Source organism: Fulmarus glacialis, unplaced genomic scaffold (genome assembly GCF_000690835.1).
Source record: "Fulmarus glacialis isolate BGI_N327 unplaced genomic scaffold, ASM69083v1 scaffold17402, whole genome shotgun sequence".
NCBI lineage: Eukaryota > Metazoa > Chordata > Aves > Procellariiformes > Procellariidae > Fulmarus > Fulmarus glacialis.
In genome coordinates this window covers 33,945-57,112 of record NW_009196090.1, presented here as the reverse complement: position 1 = coordinate 57,112, position 23,168 = coordinate 33,945, and the positions used below count along the sequence as shown (strand labels likewise).

At 39.5% G+C, this 23,168-nt stretch overlaps 1 protein-coding gene across 1 annotated transcript; it reads left to right on the top strand.

Annotated features, from left to right (window-relative positions):
• The first annotated feature begins 4,848 nt into the window (after positions 1-4,848).
• ERN1 (endoplasmic reticulum to nucleus signaling 1) lies at positions 4,849-20,386 on the top strand. Its single transcript, XM_009572101.1, has 20 exons — positions 4,849-4,904; positions 5,906-5,978; positions 7,632-7,704; positions 8,806-8,928; positions 9,774-9,875; positions 10,333-10,594; positions 11,224-11,302; positions 12,079-12,241; positions 13,575-13,693; positions 14,026-14,217; positions 14,830-15,085; positions 15,887-15,977; positions 16,321-16,510; positions 17,066-17,165; positions 17,614-17,813; positions 18,132-18,279; positions 18,747-18,874; positions 19,495-19,618; positions 19,888-19,955; positions 20,180-20,386. Exons 1-20 carry the CDS (start codon positions 4,849-4,851, stop codon positions 20,384-20,386), a joined length of 2,754 nt encoding a protein of 917 aa, XP_009570396.1.
• The last annotated feature ends 2,782 nt before the right edge of the window (positions 20,387-23,168 follow it).

Genomic DNA, 23,168 nt, shown 5'->3' with positions numbered 1-23,168 from the left:
TATGATTCTATGATTCTGTGATCTGCCTGCTGCCAGGTCAAAATCTGAATTTCAGGGAAGCGTAACTGAGCCCAGTAATTTACTAAATTACTGGACAGTCATTATGGTAACAGGTTTCTAATAACTGCTGTACTTGTGAATAAACTCGTTAGAGTTCTTTGTAATCTAGGATCAATGTCCTTTTAATTCTTTTTTTCTTGACACCGTCGTTTTACAAATCTTTTTATTAACTTGTAAAAATGAAAGCTTTTCAGTTCTTACAGGATAATGTTTTTGAAGTCCCACAATGACAAGGAGAGATATCAGCAGTCTTTTTAAAGGCATTTCTGTTCTACTGATGCCCGTGAACTCCCTGTGCTTGTGGGCATTAATATGCTTTGCTGAATTAATTTAATGAAGAGTATCAGTGGCAATAATTTTACTAATAGTGTGTGCATGTACTTGTTTACACACAGATGTGTGTTACCAGATCAGAAAGCTAAAGCTAGCATGTATTGAATTGTGGGATTTTAATGTAGGAATCGTTAATGTACTCTGCCTTAGTGAAGACTGAAGGAAAAACAAATCGGAAACTCATGGAAGTATCTATAGAAAACCCAATCTTCCCTCCAGCACTGGAGATACTTACGGGTTGGTGTCCTGCTTCCTAACTCACCCCCTCACACTCCATAGTTGTTTTGACATCTTTGTTTTCTTAGTCTAGAAAGTGGAAAGCTTTTGGATATCATACCAAAAGCTTTATGTAGGACATTGCAAGAAGTTGGCTTTTCCTCTGCGACAGGGAATGGAAGCTTAAGGGAGAGGCAGGTGTATTTTTATCACAGTTTTATCACATTTTCTCTGTAAAGTTTTTGTTCCAATACAGAATACTTACTGCTTTGTTCAGTGGTTATTATCATTGTTGCTGGTATTGGAACAGATTGGGCTTCTTAGAATGACTTACAGGGAACTGCAGTTCAGGGAAATTTTGAAAGCAGGATTACATGATTACAGTCTCAGCATGTTAACACTTGAGTCCTGAGCTGTTGAAGAGAAGATAAGGCCTCAGTTCTCTGACTTTTGCAAGAACTTTTTCCGTTTGACCCGTTGTGGAGCAAAAGGTGACTTCAGTTACAAGACGACTCATTCTTTTACTAGTCTGTATTCAAGCACATGAAAACTGTTGTAAGACCTGACAACAAAAAATTAAACTCAAAATTCTCTTTTTATCTCAGAGTGAGTTCTTATTTCAAAACAAACTTTGAAATAAAGTTGGAATATGTCCCAAACCACATGAAAGTGAATGTGAAGAGTTCATTGTCTGTCTTCAAAGTATCTTCGCAGAGCTACAACCTTAGTTCAAGATCATGAAAGTGTTAAGAAAATGAGAAAATTTACATCACCGCAGTAGCTAAAAATGTAGAGAAATGGCTCTCCACAGCCTGTCTTCCCAGGTGGATGGTGCTAGTAGTGAAAGGAGAATTCCTTTCACTTCAGAAAATAAACTCCTCCATCAGTTTGTGTTCACTCATTGTGAATAGCCTCATGCGTGCAAATGAATCAGATATTGATACTAAATGCTTTCTAACAGTTCATATACAACACTTAAATGATACAGGAAGCCATCAGAATAATCAGTGTTTTGGTTTATGTGCCAGTAAGTGCTAAAAAAATTTCCTGCTGCTTTGTAATAACATCTTAATCTGTTCCGTCTACCTCTTTTTCATCATTGTCAGTAAATCAAATTTCAGTTACTGAGAAAACAAGTAAAGGATTTTTTTCACTTCTGATGAAGCACTGTTGTTCTTGATGTTGAAGACGTGATACTAAAGAAAAGTTTAAGGACTTTCTCATGAGCATGATGCTTCTGTACAGCACACACTGAACAGCTTGGAACTACTCATAAGGCTTTCATTCATGTCTTCTGATATGCAAGAGTGCTTCAGAAAAACTCACTACAGCGGTTGAAGAGACATTCATGGGATTTCTGGCATCGTTTATTAAAGTGTAGGATACATTTTTGGATGAAATTGTTGTAAGTGACATTTTTCCAACAGCTTTCAGAAATATAAGCTTGGGGGTAAAAGCTTAATGCAAGTAATTATTGCACATATATATATGTGTGTGTTCTTTCACTATTATGGTACTACATGGTTGATAAAATCATGCAGAACTTCTCAGACCTTTGAGGTAGTTGGAGCAGAGTGGAGCACTTTTTTTTTTAATGAAAGTAGGTTGCCCAGTCTTAGAAAATTAAGTGAAAACACATTATTAGTCAAAAAATGCTGTACTGTATTATTATTATTCACTGTATTTTGGGGGCAGAGAGGGAGCTATAGGAAAGCATTACAGAGCAGACTCTCCTGCAGATGTCATGGACAAACCAGGATCAGTTGCCAGAAAACATAATCTACCTTTTGAAATTTCCTGTAATTGTTCAGGTGTTCCTGAGCATTCTTTGAAAAAAAACTGAAATACTAATACGTTTGAGGAAATCACATTCTGTCCTGTTCTACTGTAGAGTGCGTGTTGTGTTATGTCAGTAACTGCAGTTAGAAGATTTGGAATTTGATTCAGATAGTACTAGTTTTATACTGTAATTTCATATAACAACTTCACACCTCCATTTAATTCAGAGAATAAGCAGTCGTTTTATTAAAATCAAATTTAGAAGTTTCTGAAGATAATTTGGACAAGAAATTATTTTCTTATGCTTTGCCTAGGCTGACTAGAAAGTGATTTTAAAGAAAATCTGCATTACTATACTTAAACAATGTATATGCAGCCAGTTAGCACTTCAAAAACAAGTTGTGCAGCTTTGTTATCACTAATGATCATTTGAGGAGATGTTTGTAGATAGGACAAAGTTGCTCAAGCACTGTTGGTGAAGATTGCTGTTGTCTAGCAATAGTCATCGTCACCACAGGCGACAGTTTATTTTTTACCAAGTGAGACACACTCTGTGTAATCAGTTCATCAAGAGACTTGCAAAGTTTGTTTGGCTTTTGCCTGTAGCAATGCTTGTGGCATTTGCATTAAATCTTACTTCAACTGAGGCAGGTGCCATTTTCAGCTGATTTATGATGCTGTTTTTTTCACAAAACTGTGAGAGTTTCCCTTCCCATGAAGCATTTATGATTATAAAAACTCTAGCCTGTGGTCTTTAATGTCTCTTTCTTCTTTTAGTTCATTTCACCTAGACTTAGGGATGCACTGAGTATATAAACTTGCTGTCTGTTTGCTTTTAGTAGTTCAACCTAGCAGTTCAACTCCAGAGTTGAACCACTTTATATAATGCTTTTTTCTTGCTTGCTTTTCTTTAGTAACGGAGAGATGATGTTGTAAGTCACCACGTGTTGCATTAGATATCGTGAAGCTTGTGGAATACTTTTTATTTTTATATTTGTATTTTAATTATTATTGGCATATAATCAAGTGTAAGTTTGGAGTGGGGAGGTCCCTCCCAACATATCCTGAAACCAGTTTCTTCACACAAGGGATAAAAATGAGTTGCTTGATGTAGTTAATGGAATAAAGGTCTGACTAAGCAGCGTGGTCTGTGGAGACAGATACGTAACGATGAATCACTTAGCTCCTTTGTTTGAATGTTAATTATTCTTAGGGCCTGTTGATGTGTTGGGTTCTCAATAAATTAAATGGAGTTTATGACATAATGTGGAGCTCTACACTTGCACAACATTCCTATCTTACATCAATGAACAGTGGTAATGGTGATAATTCATCATTAAGAGAAAAATTGCTCAAGACAGGTACTCTTGCTATCTGTCTTCTATGACTACATGTCAGTGCCTAGGACTGTTAAGAGTACCAGCTAAATTATCTCAACGTTTTTGCTGCCCTATGTATGAGGCTACAAGTATAAGATAACATGACTAGGCTGTGTCTGTGCCCTCCAGTGGGTTTCTTCCCGGAGCCGGCACACAGCTCTGCAGGTCTGCAAGGGTCCCTGCATTAGAGGGAATTTGTTGTGATGTGGAGGGAGACTGTGTTTGACCGTGGTTCTTGCCAATGCGGGAGATGCCAGTGCAGTGGTGAGTAACCACGTGATGAGGGAAACAGGTAAAGCGTGAAACTTGGCAGGTCTGCTCGCTGAGCAGTGAGCTCGCTAGGTGTAGTATGATTCAGTGCTTGAGTAGCACTAGGCTGTCAGTTTGTATGTTGAATTTTAAACTAAATGGTGAGTTGGCTAGAAAGTATATGCTTACTTGCCTGATACACAAGGTACGTGAGACACAAAGTAGCAAAATTTCATAAAATACAGAGTAAAAAAGCACTAGGTTGGCCTTCTTTTATGAAAATATCAAGATACGTACTTTTGTATCCCTGTTCTCACAGTCTCTGCAAACTTCCATTAGCTATAGCTTGTTTTTAAGTAAAATTGGTTGTTGAAGCCTGCACAGCGACAGCAGTTGCTGCAAGTTATGGTCAGCTGCCTCTGGGGCAGCCAGTGCCCAGCGATCACACGCATGTATTGGAAGCAAGAGTTTTTATTAACATGTATACAGGCAGTTCTAACAGACTCCATATGCTCTGTCCAAGTGAGAAATAAGGAGAAAACTCAAGATACAATACAGTACTGCTATCTGATTTGAGTCTCCTCCTGGGGGGTAGCTGGGGAGTAGTGTGGATAAAACTGAGCAAAGAAGTTCAGAAGGTTTAAAACTTCTCAGGTGCTTTGTACTTTCCAATTTTACAAACCTAGTTTCATGACCAAACAGGAGATCATTGAGGCTGCTGAGACGGCCCCTTTCAAACTCTGTGCATCAGCCTTTCAAAAAGGAGCAAGTTGTTGGCAGGCCTGACTTAATCCTGTATCTAGTGAGTTCAAGGAATTGAATTGCCAATATTATGACTTTTTCTGTTTATGCAGATCCTGTACTCCAGGTGCCAATACATGTGGAAGAGTAAGTCTGTTTTCTTTATCTCATTTACTGCTTGTTCGATTTCACTGACATCTTGAAATTTGGTTTAATTTGAACCCAAACTGTCTATGTTCTAGAAAAGTTGCATACCTTGCATAAGTCAACTTGAGGTGGTTTAGAGAGCAGATACAGAAAGGATATTATTAGCTACATATAATTCTCTTATTTGTAGCGCTAAGAAATATCCTGTCTGCAGACTGTTCTCTCAAGCCCTTGCTCAGGTTTGGAGATCAAGTGTGCTAACTGTGCCACAATCTTACTTGAGCAGCTTTGAAAATGACAGAAACAGCTAGGGAGCGATCTCTGGGGTTTGTACTTCTCCTCTCCAAATAAAAGACTAAAAATAGTGAAGCATAGGAAACTCCAACCACCACCACTACCAGAATCTTCAAATGAAACCCTCAAGCTGTTACTTCAGAGTAGTTCCTCCAGCATAGCAATCTCACATTTAATTCGAAAATTTGGGGCTTTAACTTTATGTCTCTGAAGTCAATGGGAACATCCTTTCTTTTTTGTGGTTTGTTTTTGATGTTGGGGTTTGGTTGGGGTTTTTTTGTAGTTTGGTTGCGGGGTTGCCTTTACCTCTCAAATTTACTTAGTTCTGGCAACTCTTTTATTGTTCCTTGCCTTCCTTATGCTCTCTGGTTTTGTTTGTTTGTTTGGTTTGTTTTTAATTCTGTGGCATTTTATAAAAGCATATGGATCTTGTTTAAAAGCTTTCACCCAAGTGATTGCTTGCCACATTTGGATCTTTAAATTTTCAAATGTATTAGTAATCTTATGCTATGTCAGTTCTGAAACTTCTTCACATTTTTTCATTTTCACAGTTAATAAATGAAACTTCAGAAAATGGATAATACAAAGTAAAAAATTTAATGTCACATGAATTTCTCTGTAAAGCCAGTACTGACCATGGTTGCTTTCCTATTCTCTGAGAAGCGCAGTACATTTTTTATCGTTTATAATTGCTGCTTAAATCCTAGGCCAGCATTTCTTCCAGACCCGAATGATGGCAGTTTGTATACACTTGGTGGCAAGAATAGTGAAGGCTTGACTGTAAGTATATTTTTTAAATTCTTTCTGATAATTTTTAGAAAAGTGCCCTAATCAAACTCACATGAAGGATAAGTCCCCAAGGGAACTTTCTGCTTTCTTGACAGTACTGTAAAGCTTTGCAGGCTTTTGTACTCTTTAATGGAAGTGCACCAGTTTCTTGGAAAAGCTTGAATCAGACTAGCCAAAAACCAGCGTCTGCTGCCTATGCCAATGTTAGGATACAAATTTTTGGAATGACAGTGCCCTACATTGTGTTGCTAGCACCTTTGCAGAGTGAAAACATACTTTATTTTATTAGAGCAGAAAGTTACCACCTTTCTTGTGATAGGAAATAATTTCTGTTTGAAAATATCAACACCACATATGTTTTGTCCACTTGTACTATTCTTCTGTAACTTGCTAAAATAATTATGATGATGACAAATAAAATTTATGTGGTATTATCCAAATATTGAATAATCTCTGTATGATTTGATGGGAAAGGTGTACCTGGGATAATACAAATCAGATATGTCACTTTCACCCAAATACTTAATTTTCTAAAACTATCTGCCAAAAGGTAGGATTAATGTATGTTCTATGCTGACACCTTTAGAAGGTGTCTTTATAAGATTTAGTAAGCAGACAAAAATGCTGAACCTTTTCAAAATAGTCACCGATCCATGTAACCCACAAATACTAGCTAACGTTTGACTTTTATTTTTAAACTTTGTGGTGATACTCAGATAAAATATTTGGCTTCCCACAAGTTTCTTTTCTCTGGCAGCTGCTATGATTTCCCTTAAGAACTTTAGTATTGTTAAATATTTTAGTATTTACTCACCACTCCCCCCGCCCCGCAGTACAGCCAGATCATAACTTGCAAAATTATTCTTGGTGCTTTTCCTGGGAAATCCAGGAAGCAGAAATCTATTTGAATCTATGCCTTTATTCTGCTAATCTCCTCTCTTTTTGAATTAAAGTAATTTAATTTCTGTTTAGAATCACTATTATAAAAGTTTTAAGCAAGAGTGGAGTGATTTTAGCATATTTAAGTAAAGTTAGCAAAGGCCTGATCTTTATTGTTGGTGCAGCTTGTCCGTTACTCTTGTGACCTCATCCCAATAAAAGCCACTTAAAACTTAGTAAGGATCATCACCCATTCTGTAAGTGCGATACAGGCTTGGCAGTATCTCAAGAACTCTTCAGTCGGAGATTCATGCTTCACCCTCTCAACAGTTTCATTTGTACGAGGATATCTGGCGTTTATAAATGTTACTGTACAGTCCTGCGGCGAACCATTTTAAACTCATTATAGGTGAGACAATTAAACCGTGGTATGTTGAAGCCCAGACAGTTTATAAGTGATGATGGTAGACCTTAAAACCACAGAGTCTTGGCCTCCTAACCTCTCAGCTGCAAGTAGTTCTTCCATTCTACATGCATTTCTCCTCTTGTAAACTCACTGAGACAAACTTCTCTCTGTTCTGGGTTTGCAGAGCGGGGCCTTGACCTGAAATGTTGAGTTCTCAAGCACTGCAATAATACAAACAAACAATAAAAAACTGTCATTTGAGATTTCTGAACTTTTCTGACCACTCTTTTCTGTGAACAAATGTGAAGACTATCACACCAATGTGAATAAGCTTTTATTGTTGGGTTTTTTTTCCCTAGAAACTTCCATTTACTATCCCAGAGCTGGTGCAGGCATCTCCCTGTCGCAGTTCAGATGGGATCCTGTACATGGGTGAGCTCAAATTTAATCTCTTTTAGATTGTGATATGTTCAGCGACTACAAAATGTAGAGACTCCCAGACAGACTGCATGGAAATATGCTTTATTTTGGGTATTATGGTTTTTCATCAACCTTTCTGATGACAGAAAATCTGATTAATATAGAATTCAATTACTGTTTGAAGATTAAAAAAGAACTACTTTTCCTGAAGGAGAAAATAGCTTTTCTAAGCAGTGAATAGCCTGTATAGGGTTTTTTGGTTTCTTGAGATGCTATCTCTCAACAAAATGTGACTTCTCCTTAAAATCTTATGCTTATAAATGTCATTGACTGCCTGACCATTATAATTAAATAAGAAATCCCATTGCAACACGGTTAGGAAACCTCCATCATTTGACATACAGTCAGTTCATTTATACTACAAATAATAACAAATTTATGGCTCACTGTCCTGACTCATTCTAATTGCAGATGGATTTGGGAGGAGAAAGGGAGAAGGAAGGACAGTTATTACTTATCACAACAGTAAAATGTGTGAAGGATCAGGATGAACTTAGTATTGGGTTTTTTTAATCTCCTGAAGGGCCAATACCTACTTCTGGTTCTCCACTTTGCATGTCTCCAGTAAAGGAGTGAAAAATGTTTATTTGAAGCTTCTAAAAACAACACATACGTGTTAGCATCAAAGAAGTATTTAAGGTCATGGCTCACGTAGTCTTGAGTGGGATGTTAGGATTACAATCCTTAATCAATTTGGAATGTGTAGACCCTCACAATTTTTTTCCACCTACATTAGCACTTCAGTCTCCTCTTCTGCTAACTCACAGGATCTTCTACACTCAGAACTCTGTTAGATATTATCAATGTGAAAAAATAATTCAGCCAATAGTACTTACCATTCTAAATATTGTATTTATTTTTTCTTGTCAATATTTGGGATTGGCCTGTAGTGCTAAATGACGAAACTGAGCCTGACTATGAGAAATTGTTTTATTAAAAATGCTTTATTCATGCTAAATTCATAAGCCTACTAAAGAAAAAAGAAGACTGAAAAGCTTGATAGAAGTGTAATTTTCCAACTGAATGGTAATGTGGCTTAAATTATGATTTCAGGTAAAAAGCAGGATATTTGGTACGTGATTGACCTCATGACTGGGGAGAAGCAGCAAACCTTGACTTCCTCATTTGCAGAAAGTCTTTGCCCGTCAACATCCCTCCTGTATCTTGGGAGAACAGGTCATATGCTTTTTTTTCTGCAGCTTAGAAGAAAATCGTCGTCGTTGTTTTTAAAGTTTAAGATCATAACAAATGACCTTGTGATCAGTTCAGGTTTTCAAGTTTATTTCCTAGAAAAATGTCTGTAAATTATGATTTTAGACTGTACACAGAAAAATTATTAACTCTTTATAGCAGCAGAAAGATACTGTTTTTTTAAACTTTGGCAGTAGGCATGGTCCATTATTCTTCTTGTTGACTAAGTGGTATTTATATTCTATTTAACACTGCATTCCAGTAGCAGCTGTGAACCCAAGTTTGCTCGGTAATGTACAGCTTTTATAAAAACTGTTTAAAGAAAATGGAGATATAGCATATCCACTGAAATTACAAATGCACTATTCTAAATAACTGTTAAAATTAGACCAACACCATATAGGTGTTGACTAGTGAAAAGGAGTAAGTGTTATAGACTTGTTCTTTAACCTCTATATTAATGTGTTCTTTAAGTGTGATAGTTCAGTTACAGAACACGGTATGCTGAATTTTAGAATGCAGGGTTTGGAAACTTGTAAGTAAAACAAAGTACATCAGAAGAAGCTGTGCCGTAAAAACAAAATGCTGGTAATGTGGGCAGTAACTGTCTGCAAGGCTTGTTCCAAGCTTCCTGTAGATCAGTATATGAGTGGCTCGGGTATTATCTTTAACAGCTATGAAATGTTTATTTATCAGGAGTGTTGGGAAAATGAAATGCAGAGAGCAGTAACTGGTGTGTGTGGTGTTTTGAAGAGTGTCTCAGATTTGAAATGATTGATTCTATTCTCTCATAGGTTTTTTTGCTTCACAGACTATGTATTTTTTAACAGAGTACACGATCACAATGTATGACACCAAGAAGAAGGAGCTGCGATGGAATGCCACCTATTTTGATTATGCAGCTACTCTGCCTGATGAAGACATAAAATATAGTAAGAATTCACTTGCTGTCTTTTTTTTTTGCCCCCCCCCCGCCCCGATTCACCGTGGGTTTTGCATACAGGCAAAAATATTCTGATTTGTTTCTGTAATTAATAGGTCAAGCTGTCTGTCTGATTTTTGATATGCATCTTTCAGTTTTTGTCCTTTACATGCCGTAATATCTAGAGCCTGTTAGGTAGCTTCAGGTAAATTGAATCTAAGAAGATGTGACTCTAAAATTTAGGGAAAAATGGCAGGAGAGGAAGCAAACATAAACTGGTGCACACTCAGAAAAAGCTATTGCAATGCTATTGCATTGCAACTGAACTTTTATCAACCTAGCTGTTCTTTTGCAATGTAAGGTAATGGACTCCACAGTTAACATAAGGCTTGAACTGTTAATATGTGTTATTAAAGTTGCATGTCTGCAGCAATCCAGATAATCTCCTATATATTTGTATATTGTAGAAATGTCCCACTTTGTGTCTAATGGAGATGGACTGGTGGTGACCGTAGACAGTGAGTCTGGGGACGTACTGTGGATTCAGAATTATGCTTCTCCTGTGGTAGCTTTTTACATCTGGCAACGTGAAGGATTACGGAAAGTTATGCACACTAACGTGGGGATAGAAACTCTGCGATACTTGACATTCATGTCTGGTGAGGTTGGACACATTACCAAGTGGAAATATCCTTTCCCAAAGGAAACAGAGACCAAGAGCAAACTGACGTGAGCATCAATATTCCTGTTCTCACTGTCTATTTGACAGAGCTTTGTCATTAAAACCTTACTTATATACATTCAGTTAAGGATTGTTCTACAAGTTTCAAGATGGTGAAAAGAATACATAAAAGCAGCTCTAGTTCTCCAGCCGTTATTTTATATCATATTTGAACTTTTACTGTCTAAAGGCAGACAAAAAAAAAATCTATCATAAACTTAGGAAATGTATATTCATAACTTTTATCAAATGTTCTGTGTTGAATAGTTTCTTATAATGTGGAACGAAATTGGTTTTTATAATGTGAAGCCTTTCACATTGTAGCAAAGGTGCATAGCATTTTAGCAAATAGCAGTTATTGAATAATGCAGAAATAGGACATGAGTTATGTCAAATGAGTAATTGTGATGTGAATAATCAACTAATAATGCTTTCATAATTAAAAAGAATGGCTTCATAGTACAGCAGTACTTAAAACAATTTTACAGATCCAGGCTTTTCAAGATACAAATATTGATGATTTGAGAAACTCATGCATTAGTTCTGCAGGATTGTGTTGCCAAGGTTTTAGCTAAGATGGTAAAACATCATGGTAAAATTTGTCTACTTCTTTCTAACACTTATTGGTTTTTTCCAGACCAACTCTATATGTGGGGAAGTACTCCACAAGTTTGTATGCATCACCATCAATGGTGCATGAAGGGGTAACTGTTGTGGTAAGTTGGGAGCTGCAAGAGTTGAATGATACCTGCTGAAAAGTGCCTTTACAGAATTAGTACTGTCCTGGGTTTAAAAAAAAAGTTGAAATGGAAACATACATAGAAATATAAAAAAAAAAAAAGACAACTTTGCCATTGTAAAGTGGCAAAGGGATCCGATTGAAATAGAAAACATCTGTACATCTACAGAAATTTGGTTTTAAATTGCAGATTGCTATCAAGAACTGCATAGCAAATTAAATATTTCATGAAACAATTAACAGTAAGCCTTAGAATGCATGACCATATTTCAGGAATCATTTCAAATGCTGCAATCATTTCAAAGTAACTGTAGCTCATCAGGAATTGTGCCAGGCAAGCTTAGCAGGAGCGGACCAGAGGTTGCTATGTCATATTGTTGGTACTTTGTGGTTAATGTTAAAATTGCTGTGTTGTTCATCAAAGTAACTCCCCGTAGATAGGAAGCAGCATCATAGTTTTGTTTTGCTCACGCTGTGGCTGTCCAGGTAGGAAATTAAGGTCCTGTTTAACTTTTCTAAAAAAAGAGAGAGTAATCTCATCTCCTAGGCAACATGTAATTTAGAAGGTCTAATGTCCAAGGTTGTTGAAGCAGTTGCTGAGGGCATAATGGCAGTGTTTACTTACGGTGACTTTGCTGCCAGTAATTTTTGCTTGCCCACCAATTTTGACCTCTGTTTTTTTATTTAGTTGCCTATTTAAATATTACAGGGACACGGTGCTTCCAAAATTGTAACAATAGTCTCTCTTTCTAGCCCCGCGGCAGTGCCATACCCTTACTAGAGGGTCCAAAAACAGAAGGAGTCACAATTGAAGACAATGGCGAGTGTGTTATCACCCCCAGCACGGATGTAAAGTTTTCAGGCAGACTGAAAGAAAAGAACAAACTCAACTATTGGAACGACTGGCTTTTAATAGGTATCGGAGGTCCCTTGCTTGGCCCTGGTCTGCCACTCGTGCGGGACCGCATTGCCATCTGGCGGACAATGCTAACCCCAACCCAGAAATGTTGTTCAGCTGCTGTAGATCAGTCACAATGACTGCCTAAACTCAGGCAATAATTTCTGGATTCTAGTAATCGTTTTTAATTTGTCCTCATTTGCATATGAATTAATGTCTTTAAGTATACGACTGCACATTGTTTTTCCCAAGGCCCCTGCTTTATTCAGTGCATAGGATGAAGAGTGCTTAGCTCAATATGTGGAAAGTTGTTTATTGTTTATTTGCCCCCTCCTTCAGAGGGGGTTATAGATAATTTATTATTTACTGTAAATATCATATTCTGGTTCCTTTGGATTTTTTTGTTGTGCATAAACTTACTTTAATTCTCATCATGCAGATCAGAGGGCCATGTTTTCCCCATTTACAAATTAAGGCACAGAGGCTGAAGATAATGTTAATAAAGTGTCAGCCTGTCCTGTGTATCCCAAATCCCAAAATTTTGGAATTGACTTTTCAGGGCGTTTACATTTTGCTTCAAAAATTAAGAAGTGTCTGAAATTCAGTTTTAAGTGATGCAAGTTTATAATTAAGTGATATATGCCATAGGATCTCTGTGGCAGGGACGAGGTGTAACTTTCAGCTTCCTTAACCTGCCACCTTTCCTTTCCTGTGATCCCTTTCTTTGTTGATACTGTCCTGCTCTTGCAGTACGTCAAGCGGCTCCCTTGAAACAGTTCGTATTCCTCTGCAACCCTCTGTGCTGAATGACCCGTGCCCTCAATCTTTTCCCTCCTTTTTGTTTCCTGCTCTATACACGAGCAGGAGTCTTCCTCTGTCTGCTCCAATTGCAAAAGCTCGGAGCACAGTAGCGTCTCCCTCTTCTCACTTGGCAAGCATGAGCCAGGGTGTGAAGAGCAGTTGTAGCTGAGTGCTGGATTGATTCTTGCTTCCTTCTCGTGCAGTGCGATCCGTTCCCGTCAGAACCATTTCATATCTAGAAGACGATCTTTGCCTCAAGGCCACATCACAAAGCAAAACTACCTTGAGAGTGAGCCAGCTAGGAGGCATAATGCATGTTCCACAGCCAGTGCTTGAGCAGAGAGTTCTTCGGGATTGTGATCACTATACCTGTGACTGCTTGGGAAGGACAGAGGGAAAAAATGTTTTAATTTGAGCTTTTGTTCTGTGATGTTCTCAAGCCTTTTGTAAATCAACTTTATATATGCTCTTCAGCAAAGATGCTGAAATCAAGGATATCTTTCCTAAAAAGGGACAACTTTTTATTTCAACAAATGTGTTTTATTTAAAGGGCACCATGAAACACCATTATCTGCTCCTACAAAGATCCTGGAGAAATTCCCGAGCAACTTACCCAAGAGGCCTGAAAATGTGATTCCAGCTGACTCTGATAAAGCCACTATTGAAGAGGTTTGTGACGAGAATAATCATCTTACTGGATGATAGAAGTCTATAAAGGAGCAGAAGTTGGGGAAGGACGCACAAGGAAAGCTACATGGAATTACTTTACATTTTTTGTGTCAGATTTTCATGTACTTAGCATGTAGAATCACTGGTATGATGATATGTCATTCTTATTTCAGAATTAGGGCTTTCAGCTGCTTTTTTTTCCCACATGCAAAACTTTCTTTGACTTTGGTAGAGTTAGAAATTATAGAAAATTATTTAGCAGAAAGCCTAGCCTATAAATGCTCCATTAACCATGAAGATATTGAGCTAACAGAGCTTTCTTTGCCTCTTAGGTTATTGACATCGTTGAAGGTTCCTCAACAGAAGTGCCTCCTGCTGGTCCAAAGGATATTGAGGAGAAACCTGCTTGGCCTATCCCTCGGCCAGAAGCTCCTGTGGACTCCATGTTGAAAGACATGGCCACGATCATTCTCAGCACTTTCCTGCTTGTGGGCTGGGTGGCTTTTATCATCACTTATCCAATGGTAATGCCGACTTAGCTTAATGTGCTTTTGAGTTTACGGAGAGTCAGTAGCATTTTAGAGCCCAAGAAATGATAGAGTTAGAAAGTAATACACTATAGGGTTTTTTCCCCTCCTCACAGATGTGCAGTGGGTAGCAAAGGCTACAAATTTGACATAACAGTGATTTCTCTGGGCATATGTGCCAACTCTGGAGATTTTTTTTTTCATCCCACCAATTCTGGGTTTTGTATGTGTTACTCTTTTCACAGACATGATCTTAACACCATTGGCTTCACTCCTCTCTTCCTCACCTGAACCATTGTCAGGTTTTCCAGCTTTTGGATCAAAGCCTTTATCCTTCTGTGGTTTAAAGACACCTAGTCAACCTAGTAACAGTTAGCTTTTGCCATATTAACGAACCAGTGTGATTTCTCAGCTTTGCAATGGAAGTTCAGAATGAAATTGAAAGCGTGTGAGTGAAAGTTCCCCAGCCTACTCGGCTGATAGTGTCATAACAAGAGAGTTTTCCTCCCACCTTTTGGATGTAGCTACCCCAACAGCTATAGAGTTCCCTTTTGTGACGTGACTGTAAGAAACTTCACTCCACTTACGGACTGAGGTCCTTTCTCACAGAGTGTACATCAGCAGCAACAGAGGCAGCATCAGCTGGAAGAGAAGATACAGCTCTTGCAGCAACAGAAGCTGCCCTTTCGTGCTCCCAGTGATCTATCCCCAGAAGCAGATTTCTTGAACATCTCCTATGGTCGGACAGAGAGCTCAGCTACCAGCACACCAAATATGTCCCCCAGAGCATCAAACCATTCTGCGTATTCCAGCATCTCCACATCTGATGTTGGGAGCTGCCTCTCCACTGAGCAGGAAGAAGGAGGTAAAGTCGATCCAGTGTCTTTTATTGTGAGTCTCTGTATTTCCCCAGTCTGTACGATACAGCACAACAATTAAAATACTTATGGATGATACTTCATAGATCAGAAAGCTGAAAAGGAGCATCATTCTCATTTAGTCTGACCATTTGCAAAACACTGTGCAGGTGTGCCATGCCCTGACTTTGAGCAAGATTATTTGCTTTAGAAAAACATCCAGTTCATAACTGCCATCTGAGGGGTTATGTTGTCCATGGCGGTATATTCTTATAACCTGTAGCCATTCTAGGGAGAGGTTCGTTTAAATAAAAATATGTAGTATTATGATTAACTGCAGTCAAGAAATAAGGATTATGCAGCGTGGCCTGCCTTCTGCCTGATCTTCCTGTGCATTCTTTGTCCCTTCAAAGGCTATTCAGGGGAACTGCTAGTAAACCCACTTCCATAACTGTCAGTCAACATTTCCTAAATTCAACAAGACATCTATTAAACTTTTTCTAGAAGAGTTTGTCTGCTGAGAACCACTAATCTTATACTGTCTTGAGACATGATCTTTTCAGACCTTATGTCAGGTGTTGTGTACAGAACGTGTTTGACTCTGTATGTTGGATTATTTGGTCACCAGGGAGTATTTGTCTACTCAGCGTGAGTACCAAAATGCAGATGTTCATTTGTTTTGATCATCCATGTTGTTAGTTTAAACATGAGCAAAAAGACTTTTATATACTGGCCCAGAAGGATGTGCAGTTGTAAAAGGCTGACTTGACCCATCCTAAACCAGTCCTTGTTTCTTATTTTTTGTTCAGATGAAGAGGCAAACAGAGTGATGGTTGGCAAGATTTCGTTTAACCCAAAAGATGTATTGGGACACGGAGCTGAAGGGACGATTGTTTACAGGTAGAAGACAATATGTGCATTCAGCATTAAATAGACTAATGAATGTCTTAATTGCATTGGGTCTTTAAAAAAAAAAAAACCAAACACATATCTAATATGAACAGAAATGAAACTTCTGAAAAAGTATTTTGTGTGTGTCTGGAATTTTTTCATGCAGTGTTTCTTCACTAGCAAAAACTACTTTACTTCCCACAGAAATGTTTGATGACCAAATATATCTGTTTTCAGCATGAGAAATGCTTTAATATGCCTCTGTAAAATGTCTTCTGTTGTCACTTGCTTTGTACATGCTTTTTCTACAAGGAGCGTAAAAAGTTGATGTGGTTTTCCTTCCTGTCTGTAGGGGGACATTTGATAACCGTGATGTTGCAGTGAAAAGAATTCTTCCCGAGTGCTTCAGCTTTGCAGACCGTGAAGTACAGTTGCTGCGAGAGTCAGATGAGCATCCTAATGTGATCCGCTATTTCTGCACGGAGAAGGACCGGCAGTTTCAGTACATAGCCATTGAGCTGTGTGCTGCCACTTTACAGGAGGTGATGGGTCACTTGCAAACCTACAGAATTTGTGAAAGTCTTCTTCCTGGAAGGCCTTCAATTTCCTTTAACTTAAGTTGCTGCAGTGCCTGCCACAGGACATGTTCTAGTTACTCCCGCCATCACCTCTGTGACAATTACACATTCCTACAACAGGGGTGTTTTCAGATCTTCAGAAAGACATCCCTAACCCTGTACTGATTTAAGGACAGAAGCTGTTGTCCTTTGATTTTTTCCTTCTTGTGAAGGCCTCCCTTCTAGTCATCCTCCCCCTCCTACCATCCGGACTTTGAAGACCCTCTACTCTTGCTTCTGGAGCACGGTGCTGTATAGAATTCCAGCTCTGAATGACATTTTAGAGCTCATCACCTTCAGCCAAAAAAAAGAAAGGCTCTTCTATGATGTGTGTTACCAGTTAGAACAATTTACCCAGTCTAACCTATTTTTGGGGGGGGGGTGGGTGAGGTGAAGGGGATATACTTACTATTTATGCAGAGGATAACAATAAGTAATGTTGTGGCTGAATCTTCTGGTTTTTTCTGTTGTAATTTATAGTATGTTGAGCAAAAGGCCTTCAGTCACCATGGCTTACAACCCATCACTCTCCTGCAACAGACGACATCTGGTCTTGCTTACCTGCACTCCCTTAGTATTGGTAAGAATGCCTCTTGTTTCAGTATTGGATGGAGAGCAGTACGTTTTCTTAAATAAAAAAAAAAGAGAAACTGGTCAGTGCTGGGAGCTTGTTTATTCAACCCCAGAATAGAGTTGTAGAAGCTCTACCTAGTGCTGGCAGCAGTAATGTCTGTCCTTTGACACCGGCCTTGTCCCTGAAACATTCTGCTACACTGGAGTAGTAAAGCTAGTCATTACCATTGGTTCAGGGTGCTGCATTTTTTGGACAAAAGTCATATAAAACATGATGACTAATGGTGATGGAATAAAAAAATGATGAGCCTCTACCAAAGACAATAGTTTGAGGTTAGGATTTTGATTTAACGAACAGTGGTTCAGCCTTGTGAAAGGTTTACAATGCAAATACATTAAAAATTTACAAATATCATTGGGATTGCCTGGAGTAGTTAAATGGGTGTTTATAATAGTCCACAGGGACCTGAAGCCCCATAACATCCTCATCTCGATGCCTAATGCCCATGGGAAAGTCAAAGCTATGATTTCAGACTTCGGCCTGTGCAAGAAGCTGGCAGTGGGCAGGCACAGCTTTAGCCGTCGGTCGGGTGTGCCAGGCACCGAAGGGTGGATTGCCCCAGAGATGCTGAGTGAAGATTGCAAAGAGAACCCTGTAAGTCTTCATGTTTCCGTCAGGCTTCCCCGGGAGAAGGCAGCCCAACCAACAGGTGGCACGTTGTTGCAGTCAGACTAAGATACGCAGTACTTGATGCCTGGGCATTCACAGAATCGTAGAGTAGTTTGGGTTGGAAGGGACCTTTAAAGGTCAGCTAGTCCAACCCCGCATTCATGCTGGCTTGCAGCTGGATATGTGATTCTGAAAAGTTTTCTTCTGCTCTTAGATGCAAAATAACCACCCTGTGATGATGGCTCAAAGTCTTCGGGAGCGGGGGGGAAAGTGTTATTGCTATTAAAGGTTGTTTATTTGCAGACATATACCGTGGACATCTTTTCAGCTGGCTGTGTCTTTTATTATGTGGTATCTGAAGGCAGCCATCCCTTTGGCAAATCTCTGCAGCGGCAAGCCAACATTCTGCTGGGTGCATACAGCCTGGAGTCTTTAAATGCAGGGAGGCACGGTAAGAAAAGCACAGTAAACATAAAGCGCTACGGAGTTTAGTGAACTTCCCATGGGTGTTAAAATACCAACAGAAATGACAGAACTATGACCCACAGTGATTCCTAACCTGGCAGTGCTGAAAGTTGTACTCCTAAAGCACTCCTGAAGTAAAGTTCCTAAAGTTCTTAGCATTAGTACCCCAAAGCATCTGTGGGATAGGAAATGTGGAACCCTGCAAGCTTGACTGTAGAGTTATTTTGTGTGTTTAAAGGGTAGGAAAGAGCTGAACTTTGATCTTCATAATCACACTGATTCAGCACTGCTGACTTTCTGTTGGTTGCCCAGCATATCTATGAGGGCACTACTTGAGCTAGTGGGACTAGTGTTCAGCGTCATGTTGGAGGAAGTAGAGAACATAATGATTTTCTAAAGTACAAAACATTAGAATTCCCTACAGCCTAAGAATTATCACCCTTTTCCTTGCAGAAGACATAGTTGCTCGTGATTTAATTGAGCAAATGATAAACATGGACCCTCAGAAACGTCCGTCTGCCAGTTGTGTGCTAAAACACCCATTCTTTTGGAGTTTAGAAAAACAGCTCCAGTTTTTTCAGGTTTGTGTTGACCTTTTCTATTCTTTCAGTTCTAAGGACTTCTGCAGACATTCTTCAAATCTTGAATTTAGTCTTTCCTAGCTTTGTGGATGTTTGAGGTGATAGAATCCACAACCTTACTGTGAGGAATGAAGCAGCAAAGTTATAATACCTAGGTAGTACCTCTTAAGAAATACACTTAGTCTTACAGAAGATCATTTTTAGCGGGGCTAGAACGTGACTTATCAACTGAAATTGGAGTGAGGAAGGTCTCTAGCGGCTACAGTAGCAATGCAGGAGAACATGTTGCCAGGCAGGTTTTCAAGAACAGGTAGCCCACTGTAGTGAACATGCACACTTAATCCTGGTGTGGGGTGGGAATTCGCTGAGGACCTGAGGTTCTTTCCAGCCTTGTCTTCTACTCTGTGATTAAAAGGCTTTGACAGATGGTGAAACGAAGTCATCATCTCAGAAACTTCTGTATCCCAGTCCCAAGCATAATGCATTGGATTGTACTTTGTCGTGGAGTAAAGTAGAATCATAACTCCATTATCAGGACAGGCTGTAATTGGCCAGAAGCAGCAACTTTGTTGGGAAAAGCTTGGAAATAAAACTAGAAATAATCTGAATGTCTCTTCTAGGATGTTAGTGACCGGATAGAGAAAGAATCTTTAGATGGTCCAATAGTCAAGCAATTAGAAAGAGGCGGAAGAGAGGTGGTGAAAATGGACTGGAGAGAGCACATCACTGTTCCTCTTCAGACAGGTAATGGATAGTATTTTATCAGAGTGGAAAGGAGTTATGTGCTGTTGTTCCCAGTTTGCTGGGACAGGAAAGTAAGGATAACACTGTCTCAGTTTTGGCACACGACCTTTACTTGTCAGCAAAGTATTTCTTCAAATTAAAGTATGTGTTTGTATATGGAAACACACCTATAAGGGTATGTGACTGTAGGCACACATACCTTACTTTTGAGGCCAGCAACTAAAACTGCATCAAAACACAAAAAAGAAATCTTGTAATTGCTTTTGCAGATCTTCGAAAATTCAGATCCTATAAAGGAGGCTCAGTACGGGATCTTCTGAGGGCAATGAGAAATAAGGTAAAGGACTTCCTTCCATACGCAACACGCACACTATGGTTCTGCCTCCATTTGCTGTTTGTTGTCAGTCTATGTCTATCTTACCTTGTTTTAGGTATTGAGCTCCTTTACGATAGACTAATATGAGGTTACTTTATCCATGAAAAAGACAGCTCTATTTAAAAGAGGCTCTTTGAACACAAACCCTCTGACTGAGCTTTTCCCTACTCTTTTTTCCTTTACAGAAGCACCATTACAGAGAACTGCCTCCTGAAGTGCAGGAGACCCTGGGCTCCATCCCAGATGATTTTGTATGTTACTTTACAGCTCGTTTCCCTCACCTGCTCCTACATACCTACAATGCTATGCATATCTGCTGCCAAGAAAGACTGTTTCAGCATTACTATAATCAGGACTCTGCAGAGCTGAGCCTTGCAGGAGACGCTGTTTGAGAGGAGAGGAATGGAGCTTTCTTCTCTGGGACCAACATTCCAAGCACAGGGCTGTGAAACAGGCCTACCTTTAGCAGGGAAAAGTGGGATCAAAGAGCTGAATTCTCTCTCTTTGAAGAAACCAAGCTTCCAAAAAGTGCCTTGTACCTCTGCCTGCGCTGGATCAGGAGATGGTAGGAGCCCAAGGAGTGAGGGGTAACTTCAGAAAAGCAATGAACCGTGGTGATGGAGTTATTCCAAGGCAGTTTTCAAGACAGTGAAAATGGAGAGCAAAAGCTGGATATAACCATCACCCCATATCCCTGTACTGTACGTGATTTTATAACTGATGTGTTTTACTACGAAGAATCAAAATACAGTGATTGAAATCATATAATTACTAGGGACTGGGATCTGCAAAAGGAGCCTTTTAGTTGTAGCAAATCATCAGAACCTGCCATTGCACTACTGCCACATTATGCATTAGGTACACCACAGTGATTGTAAAGGGAATCGTTTATGATTATCCAAAAAACAGTAGAGAGAGTACAATTTCTGTTTAATCAGTACTACCCTGGAAAATTAGTCCCTCGTACTTGAGCAGATACAATGACATTCTAAAAAATACTGACTTGAAAAATCAGTTAAAGGTTTACCTACTTTGAAATTAAGCCTCATGGTTTAAATCTCAACCAGTATTCACAGAAGAGCTTGAACAGTCCTTGACTTAAATCACAGTATCAGAATACATCTATACACGTAACTTCAGAAAAATACACTGATGTCAGCTGTGAGCTGCTCGTGAGAGGCTAATCGTTTATCTACTGCAAGTGTTCCTTACTTCCTTATAAAGAAGAGTCACCAGTTGCAGAGCCAGACGTAAGATGGCTCCTGGGGAAAAAGCAGCTAAATAGGAGACAATGAGAGATGTACAGAACAGTGAAATTATAGGCTGTGTTTTTAATGGGCACAACAAGGCTGTAAAGGAACCCCATTTTCTGTTTGTATGGGTTCCTAATTACATCCAAGTGAGCCTGTGTTTTTAAAGATGCAGTATTTCTTTTCATTGGCCCTAAAGCTGTGACAAAGCATTAAGTGTGTGCAAAGGATGAAGAAATGCTAAATTCTAATATGTGGGGTGTTCTTTTACAATATATTTATTTAACCTATTTATATTTATTTAATTTTTACTACAAAGTGGTATCAAATCCAAGTGGTACAAGTATAAAGCATGCCAAATCATTCTTAATCGGTTTTGTGTTTATATTTAATCATAGTATAACAACTGGAAGAGGAAAGTGATACTGCATCTTTCAAATGGAATTCATTAAAGGAGAAATTACAAAGTGGGAATTTGTATGACTGTGCCATTGTGTCTTAAACTAATAAATTATTGACAGGAATGTGTATGATTGGGTACGTACAGCTACTTTTCTGGAGCTACTTTATGGGAAGTTTTTTCCTAGTTTTACAATGTACGAGAGCAATTTACCTAAGATGCCAACTGTGCAAGTTACATATTTCTAAAGCTTGAAAAAAATAATGGTAGTTTTATCTAAGAAGATTCAAAGCCTATTTCATATTTTTGTACTTCTCATGTAAAGTTCTTTTATAAGTCTACTAAATAAAGACTTGTACTCAGATTAAAAAAACCCCCACAACTTTTAGTGACGATGTGTGCCCGGGGAAATAAGCCGGACTGCTGCCATGTGTGGACTAACACAGGTTTCAGAACCAGGGCTGGAGACGGTGGGCAGGGGAAGAGGGTGACTCACCCACAGCTGCGCTGGGCCATGTCCTGCCTCCCCAGAGAAAGGGCATGTCTTCCCGCTAGTCAAAGATATGACTCTGATGCAGGAAAACCACATGCATGCATGCGCTCTCTCTCGTTTTGGGCAGGGGCTTCCTTGAAGGCCTGGGAGCCTCATTTTGTTATTTTAAACAGTCCCTAGGCAACAGCCACCTACACCTTGGTGTCTGAGGCAGGTGAACAGATAAGATAAAATGGCTGGAATGATTGCACATTGCAACTATTTTTATTGCTGTGCAGGACTGAGATACCCATATGTGTGAAACTAAAGTTGATGAATGACCATGTGGTTTACAAGAAAAAAGCCAGCCTGTAAGACAGCTTTGGCTGCTGGCGCATGGCAGGCTGAGAGCATGCCTCACGTCACAGGTATCAGCACAGCTGTCCTGTGCCTCGGTGGGACAAAGGGCTGATGAGCCACTCGTGTTTCATGACCCTGCCAACCGCTCCTCTTCACTATTTACTTTGGTGAGCTGGCCTGAGCAGCTACCTGATATAGAGGGCAGTAAGGGTGGAGCTGCCTAGTTAAAAAAAAAAACAAAACACAAACTACCCCAAAAAACCAAAACCCCAACACCTCCCCGCCCCCCCAAGCACCTTGACACTGGGCTTGTTTTGTAGGGCATGACCAGAGGAGGGGTTTTCCCCATGCCAGGGCAGAAGGCAGAGGATGTGAGGTGGAGTACAAAGGCAGCACCACCCAGCAACAGCACTGCTGAGAAGGGGTGGAGCCTTGAGAAGGGGTGGATTATTAAGAATGTTTGTCTAAAGGATTACCTCCCCGCCCCCCCAAGCACCTTGACACTGGGCTTGTTTTGTAGGGCATGACCAGAGGAGGGGTTTTCCCCATGCCAGGGCAGAAGGCAGAGGATGTGAGGTGGAGTACAAAGGCAGCACCACCCAGCAACAGCACTGCTGAGAAGGGGTGGAGCCTTGAGAAGGGGTGGATTATTAAGAATGTTTGTCTAAAGGATTTCCCCTTTTTTATCGCTG

What these genes read in the sequence shown, in the direction of transcription:
- ERN1 (XM_009572101.1), top strand. Translation starts at nt 4,849, where the DNA reads ATGACTTTTTCTGTTTATGCAGATCCTGTACTCCAGGTGCCAATACAT. An exon ending in GTGCCAATACATGTGGAAGA is followed by an intron (nt 4,905 to 5,905) that starts GTAAGTCTGTTT and finishes CTTAAATCCTAG; the next exon opens with GCCAGCATTTCTTCCAGACC. An exon ending in GTGCTGCCACTTTACAGGAG is followed by an intron (nt 16,511 to 17,065) that starts GTGATGGGTCAC and finishes TGTAATTTATAG; the next exon opens with TATGTTGAGCAAAAGGCCTT.